We start from the raw sequence: 20,529 nt of genomic DNA on the forward strand, positions 1-20,529 counted from the left end.
AGTTAAATATGTTCTAAACAGATTTAGGGTGTCACATTATCAATTTGGCGTCTCTCAGAAGATTCCTCTGCGCAGCATCGTCCGTTACCGGTTTCAATATGCAAATTAGGTGATGTCATTCAGCCTCTTTAGGAACAGCCAATAGTGACTTATCTTACTGAAGAGTTGGCAACACTAAGACTGGCAACTACTTCATCATTCCAGTGAATTCACTGTACATAAATCACAATTATGGCACAGTTAGTTCTGGAGCTTATGAAAATGTTGCAGTAACCAGTCACAAAATTGGTGCGTGTCCATTATGCCTAGAATTGTGCAAAAACGAACGCTAATTGAAACACCTATGTTAAAAAAAAAAAAATCTTAAATATCACTAAAAAGATTTTACACTCTTGTGAGGTGGTTTTTTAAGATGTTTCAATATAGAAATATATTGCAAAAGTGTAATAGAAATGCTTTTTTTTCCTCATTTACGTGTCCCCGGATGCAACGTGGTGGTTCATGACCAGTTCATCTCTGATAAAGGCGCGGTGTGGAACAAACAATAAATTTCAGAGTTTTAGAAGAGAAAATGAGGGAGAAAAGCTTCGACAAGTTGCCGTAAATTCTCCGCAGCAAGTAGAAAACCTCCAAATAATGCAACGTGGTGACTTTGCATAAACTACATTTTCAAGAATAACAAAATTTTACGAGACTAGAGGCTAATGCGCTAAACGCTGTCCAATGGAAACACCCGGAAATCTCAACTGTTTGTTGAAACCTACAAATATCGCTTTTATTTTGCAAAAAAAATGTAATGAAAACGCAGCTTATGTTTCCAATGTAGCACCTGTTCAGGGATCCTCAAAAATCTTCTCTTAAAGCATTAATGAATAAGTAGCTGGTTGTCATGTTCAGTGTTTTTGGTCTTGGTTTGTTGTTTTGTTTCTGAGCTTTAGTTTCCTGTTGTTTTAGTTTGTAGTTTTCTTAGTTCCTTTATGTCTAGTTTCATGTTTGGTCCGTAGTTTTCTGTGTTAGATTGTGTTAATTCAAGTTGCCCTGTGTCAGTTCTGCTTCATTTGCGTCCTGGATGAAAACCCTCTTCACCCTGCATTCCTGACTCCCATCTCCTGCATTTGGGTCCACATCTCCACCAACAATATGACTCTGGTGGCCTACAAGTTGAGTGACAGGTGGAAAAGACTGAGGTGATGGGTTATAGAGTGCTAATATCTTATTAAATTGTTGTGATGAAGACGGCTTCAGGTTGGTTCCAATCTGTTCAGGAGTTTTAATGAACCTATGATTTCACAGACAAAGTAACAAACCCATACAGATGGTCGACATATTGGCAGTTTCTCATGTGCACCTTGTTAAAAAAACAACTTTTTTTTGTACCATCAAAAAATGGGAACAAAGTTCAGCTTTAACGATTCAAAGGGTTGCAACCATTTGCATCATCTTGCCACATCTTGCCATGTACTCCTGTGGTCTCACTGAACTTTTGGGCTCTTGAAGTAACCTCTAACATTGCAGCAGGCCTTAAAGCGCATTAGAAAGCAGGCTTTGAATGACGGGCTGTGTTAGCTGTTAAATCCTGCAGGTCACTGCGGATCAGCCGTCAGCAGATCTCTTCCTTCTGCATCTGCTTCTCTCTTCCATCCTCTATCCACACGCTTATTTCTTTTACTTTTTTTCCTCATCACACTAACTTCAATCAGTTACATACATATAAACAACATAAAGCTGCTTAACTTTGCTGTAATATGTACTGTTAAAAAATAAAACAGAAGAAAACTGCTTGCTGTAAATTTTCCAATGAAGGATTTTGAAATATATAAATAAAAACTTACATTGGACACTATCTGCACATGCATATAAGGAATAAAGGGGTGTTTAAAGAGAAAAATAAAGATAATTCACTCAAACTTGTAACTTTTATGAATTTTATTCACAATTCAATGTTTTCTGGTAGAAGTAAAACTTAAACTCCATTAATATTGTAAAACAAAGTAACGTGATTGGCTGCAAGACTATGACAGGTTTGGTTAAAATGAAGAATAATACTTAAATTCTTTGACAGTCATTATGAACATATTGCCTGCTGTTTGTATTCCTAATCATGATTTAATACCAAACTCCTCAGGAAGCTTTTCCTGTCTGTCAGTTTCATGCAAGCACACAAAAACAAACCGTGAGAATAATTTAACTGCTGTCTGCTCTTTGATTGAGGAAACACTGGCTGTGAGATGAGATGTTGATCACCTTGGAGTCCAAGGTATTATTACTAATCCAGACTGTTGGGACAAGTATGAGTGTGGGTGTAAGTGCTTGATCAAAGCTCTTTTGTGTTTGACTTAAGGGACCAAATGAGAACATGAAAATGCTGTTAAAGCAGTTGGAACAAAATGGTTTTGACTTGATAAATAGTAACAGCTAAGTGATTTTTTTTTTAGCTTATATTTGAGATTGTCAACAGCTGTGGAAATCGAGTTACTGGTAACTAATAGGAATTACACAGGTTCAGACACTGCCTTTTTTTAATCTCCTCTGAACCTCTGTGTTTACATTAAGCTGGAGAAATATGGTCGTTTTGATGCTTTTGAATTAGATTTAATCCTTTACATTTGAAACATTTTACTGCACAGTTCCCTCTGCTTATGGTGATTATCGTCCTGCCCTTCATTTTAATCAGAGTTTAACCTATTTAACTGTTTTAAAGACTTTTTTTATGGTATTGTGCTTGATGGATGTAGCTTGGTCACAGGGATGATAATGAAACACATTAGTTCAGGCCTGTCATTATCCTGTCCCGATATCTATAGGTGAGTTTCAGGTGTGACGATGCCAGTGCTGGAGCTCGCTGTTTACTGATTAGTTTTAGTCTATTTGATTAATCTGATCAGTCTGACACACTAATTTTCATTATGCACATTCTCAAAATTCAATGTTGCATTGCAGTTCAGAAACCACTCATCACAACTTTTATTTTTCCTTTCCCTGCCTGTTCAGCTGGTGCGTTCATCACATGAACACACCAGCTGTTTTAACGTGCACTGTGGCTGATTCAGAAAACAAACGCAAGAGGCCTTTATCGGAAGAAGCGAAGATAAGAGCAAGAAAGGGATGAGCAAAAATAAGACAACTCAACAGTGTAATAGTGTTGCTTTAAAGGGGTGCTATTATGGTATTTGGAGTTTTCTGTGTTGAATCCTCATCAGACATGTGAACGGCGCTGTTTTTTATCACCTAAACGCGAGTTTGAGTTTGCGTTCCAGCACTCTCTCCATTCAGTTTCCATGGCGACGAAAAACGTGTCGTTTTAGAGAGTTTTTTCTACTTGCAAATCCTTGTGACGTCCCGGGGGATAAGGTTCGGTGATTGGTTACCTTCTACTGGTTAACAAGGGCATGTACAAATACATCAGGCGGGTGGAAAACGTGGGATAAAGTTATTTCCAACGATGGCTGGTGAGTTTACCAAAGAGAGACATCCTGCTGCATTCGTTGCTGTTTTCCACTTCGTTTTTAGGGTCTGATTCTGATGTAGTGCAGTGGCGGGAGGCGGGGCTTAATGCAGAAGAGTCTCAATCCACTCGTTTTGCCCACAGGCTGATCTGACAGCCTACGGAGAGGGTCGGTCTGAAGTAAATAAAGCGATTTGTGACAATAACGCGATCAATCCTAGCCCATCTGGGCTCAGAAATAAAAATAAATTAGCCTGAAATGCACATAATAGGTCCACTTTAAATAAACTGTACACTGCTCACAAAGTCAGAGATATTACACGTTTGGTTGAAATTAGCAGAAAAAGTAAAAAGTTGATGCTACACTGATTTTTATATCACAGATGTTGGAAAACTAAGTAGCATCATACAGTTAGAATTCCTTCAGCACAAACAATTTATTAAAACAAAAGCTAAGAACAGTAGCAGGTAGACGAAAACATAAAATGTCTCAATAACTTATCACATGCCGTCTTGGTCAGATGATGTGAAAATGTGAAGAGTGTGATGAAGAGGATTGTTTAATGCATGCTGGTATTGAACTAGAACTACACTTGGAAGTTTATGGTATTCTTTTTTTGTGGTTTAGGTATCCAATAGTTTTACATGTGCATTGAAAAGTTCAAATTAAGGTAATCTGTAAAGTTTATAAAGTATTTTAGATTAATTCTGACATGAAAACCTGAATATGCCTCATATTTTGTGAGTATATGGAAGCTCAAAGTATTAGACATTTATGTGTATGTTACAACTGACTGGATGAAAACATCTGCTTACTGTTAACAGTCATCAGTGTCGATTAAAAAAATAAAATAAGAAAAAAGAACAAGGGAGTCATGCAGAGTTGTGTCAGCTACAGAGAAATAAAGTTGATGAGCCGTACAGTGACGTTAAAAGAAAGTTTTGGAAACAGATCAAGGACAGATCTTAGCCTTTGTGATTTGATTTCATGCCAAAAAGAAGGAACACATCAGACGAGTGACGGACCGACAAGGTCAGAGGGAGTTGGATCGTCTCTGCAAAGTGAATATATCAGTAGAAAGATGCCAAGGTTGGAAGACCAAAGGGATTTATAGTGAAAGAGGACAGGAAGCTGGTTTGTGTAGGGAGAGAAGATTGTGGCTTATAGATAAATGAAAACCCAAAACGCAGTGTCACAGAAAATTAAATGTTGGGAAAAACTTCAATCTTAAAGTCATGGTATTACACCCTAATCAACAATTAATTCAAAACACCTGCAAAGGTATCCTAAATCTTTAAATGGTCTCAGTCTGGGTCAGATGGCTACACAATCATGGGAAGACTGCTGACTTGACAGATGTCCAGAAGACGATCATTGACCCTCCACATGGAGGGAAAGCCATAAAAGGTCATTTCCAAAGAAGCTGCTTGTTCAGAGTGCTGGATCCAAGCATATTAATGGGAAGTTGAGTGGAAGGAAAAGGTGCACCAGCAAAAGCCATAACTGCAGCCTTGAGAGGATTGTCAAGCATCATCCATTCAAGACTTTGGGGAGCTTCACAAGGACTGGACTGAAGCTGGACTCAGCGCATCAAGACCCGCTACACACAGACGAATCCTAGACATGGGCTGCAAATGTCCCATTCCTCGTGTCGAGCCACACCTGAACCAGAGACGTCGACAGAAGCGTCTCATCTGGGCTAAGGAGAAAAAGGACTGGACGGTTTCTCAGATGGAAGCAGATTCTGCATTTTATTTGGAAATCAAGGTCCCAGAGTCTGGAGGAAGAGTGAAGAGGCACAGAATCCATGTTGCTTGAAGTCCTGTGTGAAGTTTCCACAGTCAGTGATGATTTGGTGAGCCATGTCATCTGCTGGTGTTGCTCCACAGTGTTTTCTGAAGTGCACAGTCAACACAGCCATCTACCAGGACATTTTAGAGCACTTCATGCTTCCTTCTGTTGACAAGCGTTATGGAGATGCAGAATACCCAGCATGACTTGGCACCTTCCCACACTGCCGAAGGTACCAAAAGCTGCTTCAGCGACCATGGTGTTAGTGTGCTGGATTGGCCAACAAACTCACCTGATCTAAACCCCATAGAGAATCTGTAGGGTATTGTCAAGAGGAAGATGAAACACCAGACCAACTATGTAGATGACCTGAAGGCTGCTATCAAAGCAACCTGGGCTTCCATTACACCTGAGCAGCGCCACATGCTGATCGCTTCCATTGCCACATCACATTGATGCAGTAATTCATGCAAAAGGAGGCCCAACCAAGTACTGAGTGCATGGAAATGAACATACTTCTCAGAAGCCTGACATTTCTGTTTAAAATGTCCTTTTTTCATTGATTTTATGTAATATTCTAATTTTCCGAGACACTGCATTTTCATTATCTATAAGCCACAATCATCAAAGTTTCAAATTTTAGAAAGGTTTCACTCTTTGTGTAATGAATCTAGAAAATATATGGGTTTCACATTCTGAAATGATTGATGAAAAATATTACTTTTTTATAATATTCTAATTTTCTGAGATATACCTGTACTCTAATAGGAGTAACTATTTGTCTTCCAAGAGGAGGCACTTTTGTTTAAATTTTTTTTTTTTTGTGTGTGCGTTAGAAAGAAGTTACAAGGCCTATTCTTCAATGTCTGCTCATAATATAAAAACTAGCTCACTGTGAAAAGCAAACATGTTGTGTGTTCATATGTCCATTGTTTACAGCGACAGCACCTGCCATCTCTTTTTACAAGCTTGTATAACAGCTTGTTTAGTTGCACTTAAACTTCTTGGTTGACCGCAATAAAAGCATTTTTGAAAAATAATAATTTTTGACGTTTTTAATTTATTTTTTATTCTTTAACAGTAAATCAGTGATTTTAACAGGAAATTGATTAAAATCTGAAATTGGATGTTGTTGAAAAAAAAAAAAATCAAAGATTTTATTTTTAGGCCATATTGCCCAGCTCTATAATGTAGCATAGCATATTATTATTATTTGGTTTCATTACGAATATCAGACAGAGTTCATTTTCCCTTTGATACCTAATGTCTGAACAGTTAGCAGTTTGCCTGATAAAGGCCTTTTCCAGCTGTTTTTCTGTTTTGTGCTTTTTTCTCACACACTTATTATCCCTAACCATTCATGCTGCATTTACTGAATGCTTTTTTTTTTTTTTTTTTTAACCCATTGATCGATGATTCTCATGCAATTGGCATTTTTACTTTTGGTCTGGTTTAATAATGATTCGTTTTTATCATGTTGTCTTGTACACATGCAGATACATGGAAACACGAAGGGAAATATAGTTGTATGGAAAAACTCAAGCAGCCAAAAGGAAACTGTTTCAAGTTTATAAACATAATATTTTAATAATCAGGATGGATCCTGTTTGTGCACCTTAATAACTGGACTAGATATGAGTCGTAGTAAGACCAGGAAGAGTCAAAGGTGGAGTAAAACAATGACAAGAGGAAAACAGTTTCCTTTGTGTAAGGGGATTAGAGGACTGTGTTTTTCTCTTTAAATGGACCATGAATTCCCTGTGGAAATCCCCTTCCTCTCACTCATAATCTCAGACTTAGGTTTATCTCTGTTTTCATTGGTCTTCATACTTCCTTCTGTTTGTTCACTCTTTACTCCTCCTTCCTTTCTGAATTACTACAGGCCAAATAAATCACTTGTAGGTGATTGCTTTGTGTTTTACTGTCCAGTCTGATAAAGCAGAAAAAATAATCTTCTGATTTACTGAAGCAGAATTTATTATTTTTATACAGAAAAACAAAATTTATCACTGCGATCAGTTAATGACTCATGGTTGTTGGGTCTCCATAGTACTATGTCCTTTGGTTTTTCAATGCAATGGGAATTTGGGTGGATTGGAAGAAAGCTGCTGGGTGCTGTAATATTCCAAACAACTTCAATGTTGGTGATAAAAGGCAGACAGATAAAAAGACCACCTTTCCAGGCTACATCTGACGGTGACTACTGTAGATAAGTCTGGTTATGTGGTGCAGTTTAATGAATATTGCATCCTGCTCTCAGTCTTCCTCTCTCCCTCTGTGTTCTGTCAACCAAATAAAAGTAAGCTCCACATCCTTTTATCACATTATCCTAATGAAATCAGATAGGATTACTTTGACATTACTGTCACGTAAGCTGGAGGCATCATTTTAAATGTGCAGGTTTGCTAGCAACTCTGTGAAAGCTCAGATAATAACCATCGGTTACCATAATGTCTGAGCTTAGCTTGGCTAGACTTTTGCTAAATACTTCTGTTGTGCCTTGTTGTCATTCTGCTTCCACTGCTGCTGCAGACCAAATGCATCAGAAGCGGATTTGTCTTGCATGAATCCCTGTTCTCGAGCAGCAACAGCGCTCTGCTCTGCATGATGCAACTGTACAAACCCAGATATCAGCTTGAATTTTCACTTTAACAACATTGTTTATCATCATAAATAAATTATACCAGCCATCTCTGTGGCATTTTGTTTTGTGAGAAAACCAATCTCTGCTTGTTTTTTTTCTTTTGTTGTATGACTGAGTTGTGATGGTGAGCCAGAGCCTGGACCAGAGCAACGTGAAGCAGGATACCAGCTTGCATGCAAGGAGATGTGACTTCAGCAACCGTTTTATTGCACATGTGCAGAAAGCAGCTTTGTGAGTGACCATGGTATAAGCGGGATAATGTCCGGCGAGGTGTCCATTATCAGAATTTAATGGACGACATGGAGGCATGAACCGTCTCGTATTGGTCGTAGGGCTGGGCGATATATCAAATATACTCGAGATATCGTGGCTAGTCCTCTGTGCGATATAGAAAATGCCTATATTTGTCATATTCGAGTATCCTGTTGTCACGCAGTTGTTTTTAGCTGTGGGCGGGGTTTTCTCCCTCCTCCTCGACTCTGCACCGCTTTGCACAGAGAGTTAAAGCAAGCGCACCTAGTTACGTACATAACTTGAGCTACGTGCTACGTCATGAGAGGCAGCGTGTAGCCACTGTTGCCAACTTGGCGACTTTCTCGCTAAATCTGGCGACTTTTTTTGTGAAAAGCGACTAGCGACAAATCTAGCGACTTTTACTGGAGTTATTGGAGACTTTCCTGGTGTTTTGGCGACTGACTTTAAAGCGCATATTGTAAAGTTATTCTCACGAACGAGAGTCTCTCCCCGTCCTAAAGCACTCAGTCGGCTCCGGCTGCAGCTGCAGCCAGTCAGAGGAGCAGAGAGGACACCTGCACGACTCCACCTACAGTCACAATGAACAGCCAAATCCGCCACTGATCCCGCCCTGGATTACAGAGTTGGACGTAAATTACAAAGTTTTTCACATCACGCTAAAATAATTCAATTTGATTACATTCACAGCCTCTGTCACTTACTCACCTCATCCACTGTGTGTGTGACGTGTTTATCTAGCTCGTCATGCCTCTAGAAAGTACAGAAAGCAGTGGGAATCAAATCCTGAATTAAAAACAGTCTGAAGCCGTTTATTGGAGACAATACGAGGACATTCTGCCTGTATTATAAGACTCATTTCTACGCTAAACTCTGCAATTGAAAAAAAAAAAATACACGACAACTCAAAAACATATCCATAAAGCAAAGCCTTATAATAGTTCATCATTTGAAAAGTCCCCCCCCAGAGCACCTATTTTCATACGTTGCATTGATGACATCATGCAAAGGCAGTTTATTTTGTTTTAAAATGACATGTTTCTGCCACTGCTTTAACTGTTCAATAAATACGGTTTTGATCAGTTTGCTTCATTAGAATTTTATCCTTTTGGCATGAATGTTTAAAATCAACATATCTTGATGCAGTATGAACAATTATGTTTTAATGGATACACAAATTCATCTTACTGATGTGATTGTATGCACCAAAGCATTAATTCACAGCTAAGGTAAATATCGAGATATATATCGTATATCGTGACATGCCATAAAAATATTGGGATATTACTAAAAGCTCATATCGCCCAGCCCTAATTGGTCGGTTGCCTCCACAGAGAAAAGCATGTTGTACAAACTTAAACATTCGACAATTGTTCTTTTGCATTCAGATGTTTAAAGAAAGTCAAATTAAGTTCACCTGTAAAGGTTAAAGTGTGTTTGAAGTTTGAGTTCACTGGCTTCAGTGTCTCACACAAAGCTTTCTTTTTTATCATGTTGTAAGCTTAAATCTAAATACAAACAAAAAACATCTGGGAATTTTGCCCATGTTCTATTTTTTTTCCTTATATAAGCGGTTTTCTTTCTTTGTGGCCTTCAGGTAATTTTGTCAACGTTTTAGCTTTTTAGCAGTTAAAGCTTCAACATTGCTTGTTGTCTTAACAATGTGCTGCACCGGGATGGGATGGCTGGAGACTGAGTCACTTCTAGGAGGCCAAAATAACACCTTCAGCGAGACTTGCTCTTACCGCCTTATCCTGTGATAAGGTCATAAAGAGACTTTGGTCACAAGTTTAACAAACACAATAAGTTTATGAAGTGTCAGAATCATTCAGTCCACCATCAGTCTGGTTAATGATGAAAACAAAGGCTTTTCCACGGTTCAGTTTATACTTAACAAGGACTTTAAAAAAAATCAGTTAATTTCTGATAAAAGAGTGATTTGTAATTAAAAGCTTGCAGTTATAAATGATACAAATTAAGATAGTGGTAGCAGTAGACCTTGGTTCACATGAACTTTTCCCTTCATATTTGTTTAATTATGACTCGATGAAATGTCACTTTTACAACCTGAAACACTTCCTGTTCTCACTGTAATTAATGTTAATGATATGATTAATCAGTTTGTACCTCTTTTTGCTGAGTCAGCCAGATCCTGACACACACTTAGATGTGAAGCTCTTTCATAGGTTTCTAACTGGGCTCAATCTTTTAGTTTGACATTTTTATTACGATCTGGCCCCTCACATCGATGTTATAAGATGTCCTCTGCGAGGGTCTGAATCTTTTTATAGATTTGCCTCTAAAGACCATTATTGCTGAAGTTTTTATGCTAGTCTAATTCAGTGTTTCCCCTATGGTTATATAACAAGACCCACTGTCCCCACCACAAAGTAAAGTTTATTTATTTTAACCTTGTTATTAAAATAGATGACATTATTTGCTGTTACGCAATGGCATATCACAACAGAAGTGATTTAAAGCTGCACTACATAACTTTCTGACATCAAACTCCACCTTCCTGACTTGTTTGATGGCACAATGACATCTATTGTGAGCATTTTTGGAGCATTTTCATAATGATACTAAATGAAACACCACACAATACAACCCTTTATCCAGGATGCTACGTTGTGCATGCGTCACACACAAGAAGACACAACAAGATGAAGAAAGGAAAAGAACAAAAAGTCAAGATAAGACTGGTTGGAGAGAGCTCACAGTGCAGGTGATGCAGGGGGGGAGAGTATATTAACAGCTAGTAGGGAGCACATCATGGAGAAAAGTTCTGTCACCTTTTCTAGGAAACTGCTCTAAGAGTTTGATAATGTTTGGTTTTTTATATATATATATATATATATATGACTTATATTGGAGGTTTGCCCTGGTGTACAAACACACATCTGTGCATGCCCACAGACACAGTGTGTGCTCATATAAAAATTTGTCAGCCACCTGATAATCAGATTAAAATATCAATACTTTATCCTTTTTTTTTTTTTTTTCTTTTACTCTTCCAGGGAATTGAAATGACAACACTGTCAAAGAGGAGCAGGCGGAGTTGCTGTCGAATGTCATGTCACTGAATGTACATCACTGTAGCAGCTACTGAAACACATCACGACTCTGAATTGATCCAGTATTCTTTGAAGTTTCTACAAAGATTTTTTTATATTTCAGAAGTTGAACTTTTTTTTCCTGTCATTCTGGAAAGTTAGTCCGTGATGAGGTGTGAAAATGCGACATGAATTCACAGCTGAGAGTAGCTGTTAGATGGTTGTTTTAGCATCTCTCATATTTCCACTGTAACGCTTTAAACAAATTAACAATAAGTCAATACATTTATTTACATTGTGGTATATTTTTGAGATTTTTAAACACAACTTTCTCTCCAGTTGACTTCTACCTGCTTTTCTCTCAGCGCTTTTCTCACACCTTAACAGTTTTTAAGTGAAGGTGTAGTTTTGGAGCTACCATCGCTGCTCGTGTCATCGGGTTATGCTATAATCCTGCATTACCCGAGCTTCACATCTGTTATCTCCTCTGTTTCTGTTACATTTAGCTTAGATCAGTTTTCTGTCCAGTCCAGCTGTTGGTGTGACACTTTTTATTAACGCAACTCATGTTTTAGTTGCCTTTTTTTAAAATAACCCGAGTGACATTTAAGGAGAAGAATATTTTAGTCTCGACTTTTTCTTTCCTCGATAAATCAGTGTCCATTACTTTCGACCCCTCTCTGTAAAGGATCAGCACTTCTGAGCTGCCATTGAGCAGTGTCAGTGATCTCCCAGGCTCCAGAATCTGCTGAGCCCAAGCTGACATCAGAGCTTATTCAGTCCCTGCTACAGGTGTGCTGCCCCACCAACTCCCAGAGGACGTTAGATGCTTCAAACACACCAAAACGCAACCTTCAAAAGGCTGCATGCCATCAGCATTAATTCCTGGACATTGAGGAATCAGCAGAGTGATCTGTCATCCGAAACTGACTTTGAGAGGAAGAAGAGAGAGAGAGTGTGTGGGCAGAAAAACACATGCTGTCATTCATACCTTCTCATTATATCCCTGAGTCACAGAGAAAGCCCAGAGCGGAGCTCACAGACTGTGTGTCAGCTGAGATTTAGACTACAGTGTGTTTTCATTTCATCACTGTGTTTGTGTTTCTGTGTGGATATGCATACTGGTTTACTTTGAACAGGTCTTGAATCAAACTTCTTATTCTGCTATTACTGGTTAAAAAGTCTGACATAAGACACATTCTTTTCTACACTTTACTATGTAGTACATGAACATGTAGATGATTAGTCACATTCTATAACAATCTAAACGAAGTTTAGATATAACTTTTATACAGTGCCCTTTGATTTTACATCACTGGTCATGTATAAATTGAGTGATCATGGATCTTTGAAAAAAAACTTACTTTGCCAATGAGTTTGACATAGTTTGGGACAGCAACACAGTTTAAAATTCATTGCACTGAACAAAGACACGTGTATTACTTTACTTAAAAATGCTGAAAGGTCGATGAGCTAATCTTGATTGGATTTGATATAATGATGCTTATCTTCAATGTCATCATTATATTTGGCTCTTAATTCTAGTTTAAAGCTGTAATTTGTTTTCTTTGCTAAAGTGATTATGCTCACCCTAAACTAGGTTTAGTGTGGCATCGGTGTGTAGGCCTGCTTAAAGAACTTTGTGTGTAGGGACAGCAGTAAAAGGTGAGATTTAATCATCTGAAGGGATTTCTTTGATCCTGATCCATCAAGAGTTTAAATAACTTTTGTTGCTAATTCTATGACTTTCTGTCAAACACCTCAGAATAAAGCAATAATCTGAGACAAAGAGCAGAAGGGGGCTTGGAAGTAATTTTATATGAACATCTGTTGGGCTTATTCAAAGAATTTTGTAACACTTTCACATTCTGAAATGTGGATTTTCTTTAGATCTGTATTTGTGATGCTGAAAAGTTGAGATCGTTCGTCCCCACATGGAGGGAATTGTGAAATCTGTTGGCAGGATTAAAAAAAAAAATAAAAAGACGCTCCTTTCCATGTCTACAGACAAACAGGTTTAGTGGCATCTGCTTAAGTTTATGTTAAATGTATTATTTATTTTCCATTTTGGACATTTTGTCCACATGGAATCATCGCTGTAGCAACTCGGGTTTTTGGTTTCAAAATTGGGTCCTTGAAGGAAGAGATCACAAAACACCTCTGCCTCATTTCAGTACTCATATTTCTAGTCAGTCTTCAGACTGGATCAGTTGTACTCATCAGTGAATGTGGCCTAAAAAAAAATGTGTGTATACATATACACATAAACATATATATATATATATATATATATATATATATATATATATATATATATATTATTATTATTATTATTATTATGTTTATTCTCTTTGCTGTTGGTTGAGAAGGGCTCATGCTGTCAAAGTTACATTTATCTGCTGAGATTGTAGAGTAAAGCTTCTGAGCTGAGATCAGATGGAAATGAGTCTTTTTCTCTAAATGTCTGACAAATTGTCTTTTAATCTTATGTGTGTACTTTCTTTGTTTTTTCATATAACTGCTTGGTCCCATCCAGTTCTTATTAACATTCTCAGGTCCTGACCCCCCCCCCCCCCCCCCCCCCCCCCTTCTTTTTCGAGGTTACTCTAGTGTACAGTAAGTAGAGCCGAATATCTTGTAAACTGAGCCTGTGTTAGACCTGTGGTAGACACTGGACCTTTCTGAGCTGTACACAAACTTTTAAGATAAGATCCATGTGCCTCTGGCTCTCGTACGGACAAAAACGTACAGAAGGAACTGGACTGGTTGTTGGTAGCAATAGATAGTAAGTATACCCTGTGCTGCATGCAGGTTAAGGCTGTTTTTCTTCTTGGATTTAGGCTGTGTAAGGATGAATGTCTGTCTGCTGGGTGGCAGCTCCACTGAGGGTAAAAATGCCTGTACAGGGCTTAGCTTCAGCAATAAATCACTTGTAGATACTCACACAGCTTTTCCAGCCTTCTCATTACAAGCCTGAGTCATACTAAAGCTGTGCAGGTGAGCTCACCAGTGTTGATACATCCACAGCCCATTTTTATATGCCTCATGAAAATATATGTACAAAGAGATATTTGTTCACCTCAGTGCTATTTTTGGTGTATTTCTATCATGTTTTCACAACATTTGTTGTATATGACAGATCCAAATGTTCACTTCTATCAAAGCTATTCATAGTTTTCAAAAATAGTTTTGTAGTCCATCAGTTAATAACAGTACTGAAGAAGCCAAACAACGCAAATAACAGGGAACTAGTCGCTATATTATAGTTTTGATACAGTACTCTGCTGGTGCTACACTATTTTGTGTCTATTTTCAACCCCTAGGTAACTATAAGAGAGGAGATTCTTCAATAGGTTTATATTTTTGACAGAATCCTTGGTGATAAAAGTTGTCGGGCCTACAGCACCTGAATTATGTCCCCTCTTAGTTTATTTCAGACAATGGATGAGCTAAGGTCTCATGTTCTTATCTTGTTAGTCTTTGGGTGGTTAACAGCAGACATGCTGTTGCACGTCAGTGTTTTGAATTTAGTTGTGGAAGCAAACCTCTCCTTAACTGGCGTGTGACAGTGATTGAGATAGATCGAAGGGAGGGAAGGCAGGAAAGAGACGGACGGAGAGAGCCATGGGCTATGAGAGGAGGGAGGGTGTGTCTGGGAAACTGAGTTGTTTTAACATCAAAGATAACCCAACTCAGGATTCTGCAAAGGCCTCACATTAGGCCAGTAGGCACTGCACTTTATCATCTGCTCTTCCTGTTACGCAGAAACCTTATCCCTGAAGCTTGTGCACAATCACTGATATGTGCTCTGACAAATTAGAAGTCTGCATAACCCCTGCCCTCCCACAAAAGCATCAACCAAGAATAGAACAAACATCTCAACTGTCCCGAGGCAAAGAGATGATGAACAAGGAAAAATGTTGATTTAAAATTGATGGATTTGGTGGATCAAAAGCACTGGACCTCAACATCCAAAAGAGATCGAGCCTGGTGACTTGAGAAGTAAGTTTTATTTGACACAGATTACAAATGATTATGGTACAGCAACAGTAGAACAAGTACGGGACCCTTTGTAATCACACACCCAATGGATCAATTGGAAAAAACTCTACAAAGTTTGTTTTTTCAAACTTTACCTTTCAGTTTCATTTACATTTCAGTCTTTATTGGACGGTTGTTTGACAGGAAAGAAGGTCATAGAAAGACTGGGTACCGTGCATCCAACGGCCCTTGGCTGCATCAGCGCAGATACATGGGGGGGAGGGGGTTGATGGAGGCTGGTGACTCTCCTTTTCTAAGCAGGTGTATTCTCAGTCTAAGGATTTCCCAGAAACAGATGCAGCTCTTTTGTTTTTTCTAGAGCCAGCTGTTGGATTTTCTGGACAATTATCAGCTTTGATGGGGGAGAGACTTGAGTCCATTTGTTCAGATGAAGTCACATGGTGATCAAAGTTTGTTCAACTCTCTTCAGGCTTTACATGTTCATTTGATCGAGTCACCATAAAAACCTCTTGGTGGAGAAAGAACTGGGTAATAACAGATGGCATCCACATGTCCACACAGATACAAGTTTAGCTGCATCTGCCAAAGTTTAAAGCAGCAAGATCCTCAGTTCTATCCATATTTTACAAATTGCAGAAACAGCTGATGCTCAGCCTTAAAGAGAGGATTTTGCATGTTGTTGAACTCCAGACTTCTCTTACTACAGCCATAATAGAGACTAAATATCAGTGCGTTGATGTGGGGTAACTTTATGAATGTACAGTTTATTGATTCCTAAAGCACTCGCTTGACTTTGTGGCAAGTATGCAGTTTGTTCTTACACTTCACCACAGTGTTGGCCAAAGCGGTTAATGATGCCTTGCTCTCAGCTTCATGTCTGTAATGCTTCAGGGCCATATTGCCAGTCAGAGATATTAAACACTGTTTGGAAGAAGGTGGTGATCCTGTCATGAGTCTAAAGAATAGCTGGGTAATAATGCACACGTGATCCCTTCTGGACAGGCGGCCCATTAGATGTGGTCCAGGTGACTGGTGAAACTGTTTCTCTGAATTATAAAGGTTTCGGTGCTTTGCCCCCGTGTTCTGACTTGTTAAAATAATGGAAAGGTTCCAAATTTTCTACCATCATAAAACCGTGTCACCTTCAGAAAAGTTTTTTTTAAAAAAACAACTTCCATGTAGGTAGCTCATTTTTAAGTTATTATTTTAACATAATAAATGTCCAGTATTTGTACTAAAATGTTAATTAATTATGAGGTATTGTGTTGCAGAACAGACTGAGAAGCAGAAGGTCATGCCTTCCAGTCAAGTCAGAGCAGACAAAGAAAATCCATCGTCATCGTCGTCATCATCATCAGGAGAAAAGAACACTGAAAAGAGTGAGTGTGTGTACTGTGTTCAGTAACTGTACATGTGTAACTACAGTATATGTTGATCTCATTTATCATAGGATTTCCCATGTGTGTTCATACAGCTTTAGTTTATGCTGCAGGTCTCAACCTCTCACATCGATATGTGTCTACGTGACTGATGTTCTCTGCTCATAGAAGAAAAGAAGCACTTAATCAGTTCAGCTTGTCAACAGGACAAAGTGCAAGAATTTACATGTACAAACCTGTTTAATGGTGCCGTTTATTTACAATTTTCTTATGAGACAGGTCAGGTTTGGTTGATCTGCAGGACCAATAAGATGAATCCATTTTATTTTTTTTAAAAAAATGCAGTCTGAAGAAAAACGATAGAAATGAGCGATTTGAATAGAGCGATATAGAGGAGGCTTTTCTGGTACGAAATTCAGCTGCTGCATGAGAACTTTAACATGAGGCATCTGTTTCTACATACAGTTTGATGTTCTGCGAATACCTCCACGTTTTCCTCTTCATATCCAAACCAGAGACATTGGATTGAATGATATAAATTGTTCAGCTGTCTGTCAAGTTTGAAACACTACATTAACTTTCCAACCTTAAAACTTTGGGCTTCTTATGTATATATATATATATATATATATATATATATATATATATATATATATATATATATATATATATATATATATATATATAAATGTATATATAAATATATATGTATATATAAATATTACTGTATATTAGGGGTGGAAAAATCTAATAAAAAATTGAATGTCAGGATTTTTTGCTTAACAATTTTAAAATCGATTTTTGTTTTTAAAAAAAAAAAAAAAAAAAAATTTTTTTTTTCAAGTAAAAATAATCCATTAAAATTTCTGTCATTTTTGTTTTTATTGATCTTTTTAATTGTAGTCTTGGGTATTGTAGCAGCAAAGTGATTGTTTGACTACTGTGTTGTTTTTTCAGAATTGCAATCAAGAAGAATGACGAGCAAAAAAAAGTTTTGTACTGTTTTTTTTTGTTGTTATAATCTACAAAAATCAGCAATATGAAAGAATTGTGAGAATCGGAATTTAAATCAAATAGGCACACTAAAAATCGTAATCGAATCGGGACAAAAGCATATTGTCACGGCCCAATATATATATAAATAATATATATATATATATATATATATATATATATATATATATATATATATATATATATATATATATATGAGAAAGAGAAAGAGATCATATAAACATTCATCTACAAACCCACCTGCACACACACATTTATATATAGCACTTCTTGCATTCTTACATATGTACATACACATATATACACAGGTGATTTTATACTGTGAAAATCTAATATGGAAAATTCTGTTTGACAAGTTTCACAAATTTGCCGGCACCATTCACTCAGTCAGCAGCTGGTTCCCCACTAAAATGTTTTCTAGATAAAACTTGAGATAATAATAGACGATAGGGTTACTTGGATTGCAGGACAATCACTACAACATTACAATCTTCCCAGTAAGATGATAAATCACAAGATTTTATTTAATTATTAGTTGCATTCATAAAAAAAAAAAAAAAGTCCAACGTTTGAAACCCTTGCTTTCTGTAAACCCTCACTACGGCTGCAGATTCCATGACTGGGATTTTATGCATGAGGGTGCTTGCACACAAACATGGGCAGTACACTGTACAAGTAAGTCTTTGTGTTCGCAGCTTGCCTAAGCAGAGAGATTCTGCCCCCTGAGTAAATATGGTGAGCTACTGATAACATTCATTCACATATAACAAGGACACATTCACACACCAAAGTACATGTACAGTACACTCACAAAGAGAGGCAACGTCTGCAGTGGAATGATAACTTATTCTGTGAAAGCAGCACTCGCTGCTCAGAGTGCTGCATCATCTCAGGATTTAGTAGCTCAGTGATGTTCAATACCCCGATGTCTGCTAAATGTGACAGTGATTATATAATTCTGGATCATTTTCATAAAACCGTCAATAACTTTTTCTAAATGCCTTTAAACGTGAGCTCTTTCATCACGTCTTGTCAGTGGAGAACTGAAACGAACTGAATTTACTCCAAAGTACTTGACTTAAATATTTTTCACCTGCAGACTCAGTCCCAGGGGCCATGAGTGTGTTGACACGGGTGATGCGCATGGCACAGCGGTACATTTTTGACCCGATGGGCCGGCAGCATGCTGAAGAGAAGACTATGCCCAGACAGCAAAGTCCTGGAGACGTCTTCCAGAGTCGGACCTCAGCTTCTTTAACACAAGCTCAGGTAAGACCTTTTTCCCCGCAGGTCATTTCTCTTCTCTTCTTTTCATTCCCCTCATGATCTTTTTGACTCTTTGACTCACCATTATCACTTTGAGTGTTTGTATCTAACAAAAGTCTCGCTCATCTATCAGAAGATGTGATGAGCTTGCTGTCTAGAAGGAACTTTATCTTTGTCTAACTGTGTGTTCACACCAGACACATTTTGAGTGTCAAAAACGCTGAACGCCGCTGGTCACTAAACTGTCACTTTTGTGTCCAACGGCCAAGACGCTCCAGTTGAGTTTGCCGCTTGTCGGGAGCAAGTGGCAAATGCGGCAAAAAGAGAGGGGGGAACGGTGAAGCTTTATGTAATACATAAAGTTAGAGAACGTCTTCGTAGGGCGTGTCAACCGCGTGCCTGGATTCACCAGATAAATCGTAGGCGTTCTGAGTTTGGTGAGTTTCATCATTTACTCCAGGAGCTGATAAGGTTCTCTTCCAGCACTATTTACGTCTCACCCCAGCCCAGTTTTACAACCTGCTGAGCCGAATTAGTGCTCGAATCACCTTTCAGGACAACTACAGGCGTTCAATTTCACCTGAAGAGCGCCTGTCCGTCTGTCTCCGGTTATCTTCAATAACCTGCCTCACATCAATCAAAATAAAGTTTGGATTTTTAACGCGCGTCAACCTCATAAAACTTTTTACATTTTCGGTGCATGACGCCGCCGCAGCAAACGCTGAAAACGCGCCACGAGAAAGCTTGACGCCTCCTTGACACGCCTCCAGATAGACTTTACATGTAAACCTGACGCTCTTGACCAGGGATCGGCAACCCGCGGCTCTTTAGTGCTGCCCCAGTGGCTCCCTGGGGCTTTTTCAAAAATGTTTTTAAAAAAAATGGAAAAAGATATATATTTTTGTTTTGATCTGGTTCTGTAGGAGGACAAACATGACACAAACATTCTTAACGTTTTCCAATGCTGTAAAAATGTGTAGAATAAATATTAAATTTCAACATTTCTGTCAAGGAAGATTTGCATCATAGCCTGCGACATACATAGCCTATCAGCAGGGCAGGAGGAGGCAGGTGCCACCACAACACACAGCGGCTGTGTGATGCACCATGGATCCCAAAGGGAAAAAGAGAAAAATAACCGAGGAGAACAGAGGATTCAACATTTCTTGGACCGAATCATTTGCATTCATTGTCAATGCGGAAGGATTGCCTGAATGTTTGCTCTGTAGTGAGAAGTTGTCAAATAACAAAAAGAGTCATGTGGAAAGACATTTCCAGGGAAAGCATGCTACATTTGCTGCCAGTACCCAGTTGGGAGTGACACAAAAAGTGCGATTGCATTACTTCTGGAGAAATTAGAGAAGCGCAAAAATAGATTTAAGTGGATTGCATCTCCAAACTCCACTACTGCTGCAAGTTTTGTTGCAACCCGGGACATAATAAAGTGTAGAAAACCGTTCACAGATGGTGACTACATGAAGGACTCAGTCATCAGCATATCAGGACACGTATTTGCTAACTTCAAAAACAAAACCGAGATAATACAGAAAATCAAAGACATGCCCCTCTCCGCTAAGACAGTGAAGGAAAGCACCATTAAAATGACAGGCAACATCACCGATCAGCAAATCAAGGACATTAATTCAGCACAAGTTACATCTTACATGCCCGATGTTGAGAAG

At 38.3% G+C, this 20,529-nt stretch overlaps 1 protein-coding gene across 1 annotated transcript in view; it reads left to right on the forward strand.

Moving 5' to 3' along the window:
- Nucleotides 1–20,529, forward strand: part of LOC306768009 (TBC1 domain family member 12) — a gene marked incomplete at both ends in the record, with an annotated part of 62,481 nt that overhangs the window by 34,609 nt on the left and 7,343 nt on the right. Inside the window, one exon of the mRNA XM_079256206.1 lies at nt 18,681–18,850. Within this exon, the coding sequence (XP_079112332.1) occupies nt 18,681–18,850 (170 nt within the window). The remainder of the gene's footprint in view (nt 1–18,680; nt 18,851–20,529) is intronic.

The sequence above is a fragment of the Telmatherina bonti genome, assembly GCF_933228915.1.
Source record: "Telmatherina bonti genome assembly, chromosome: 2".
Classification (NCBI taxonomy): domain Eukaryota; kingdom Metazoa; phylum Chordata; class Actinopteri; order Atheriniformes; family Telmatherinidae; genus Telmatherina; species Telmatherina bonti.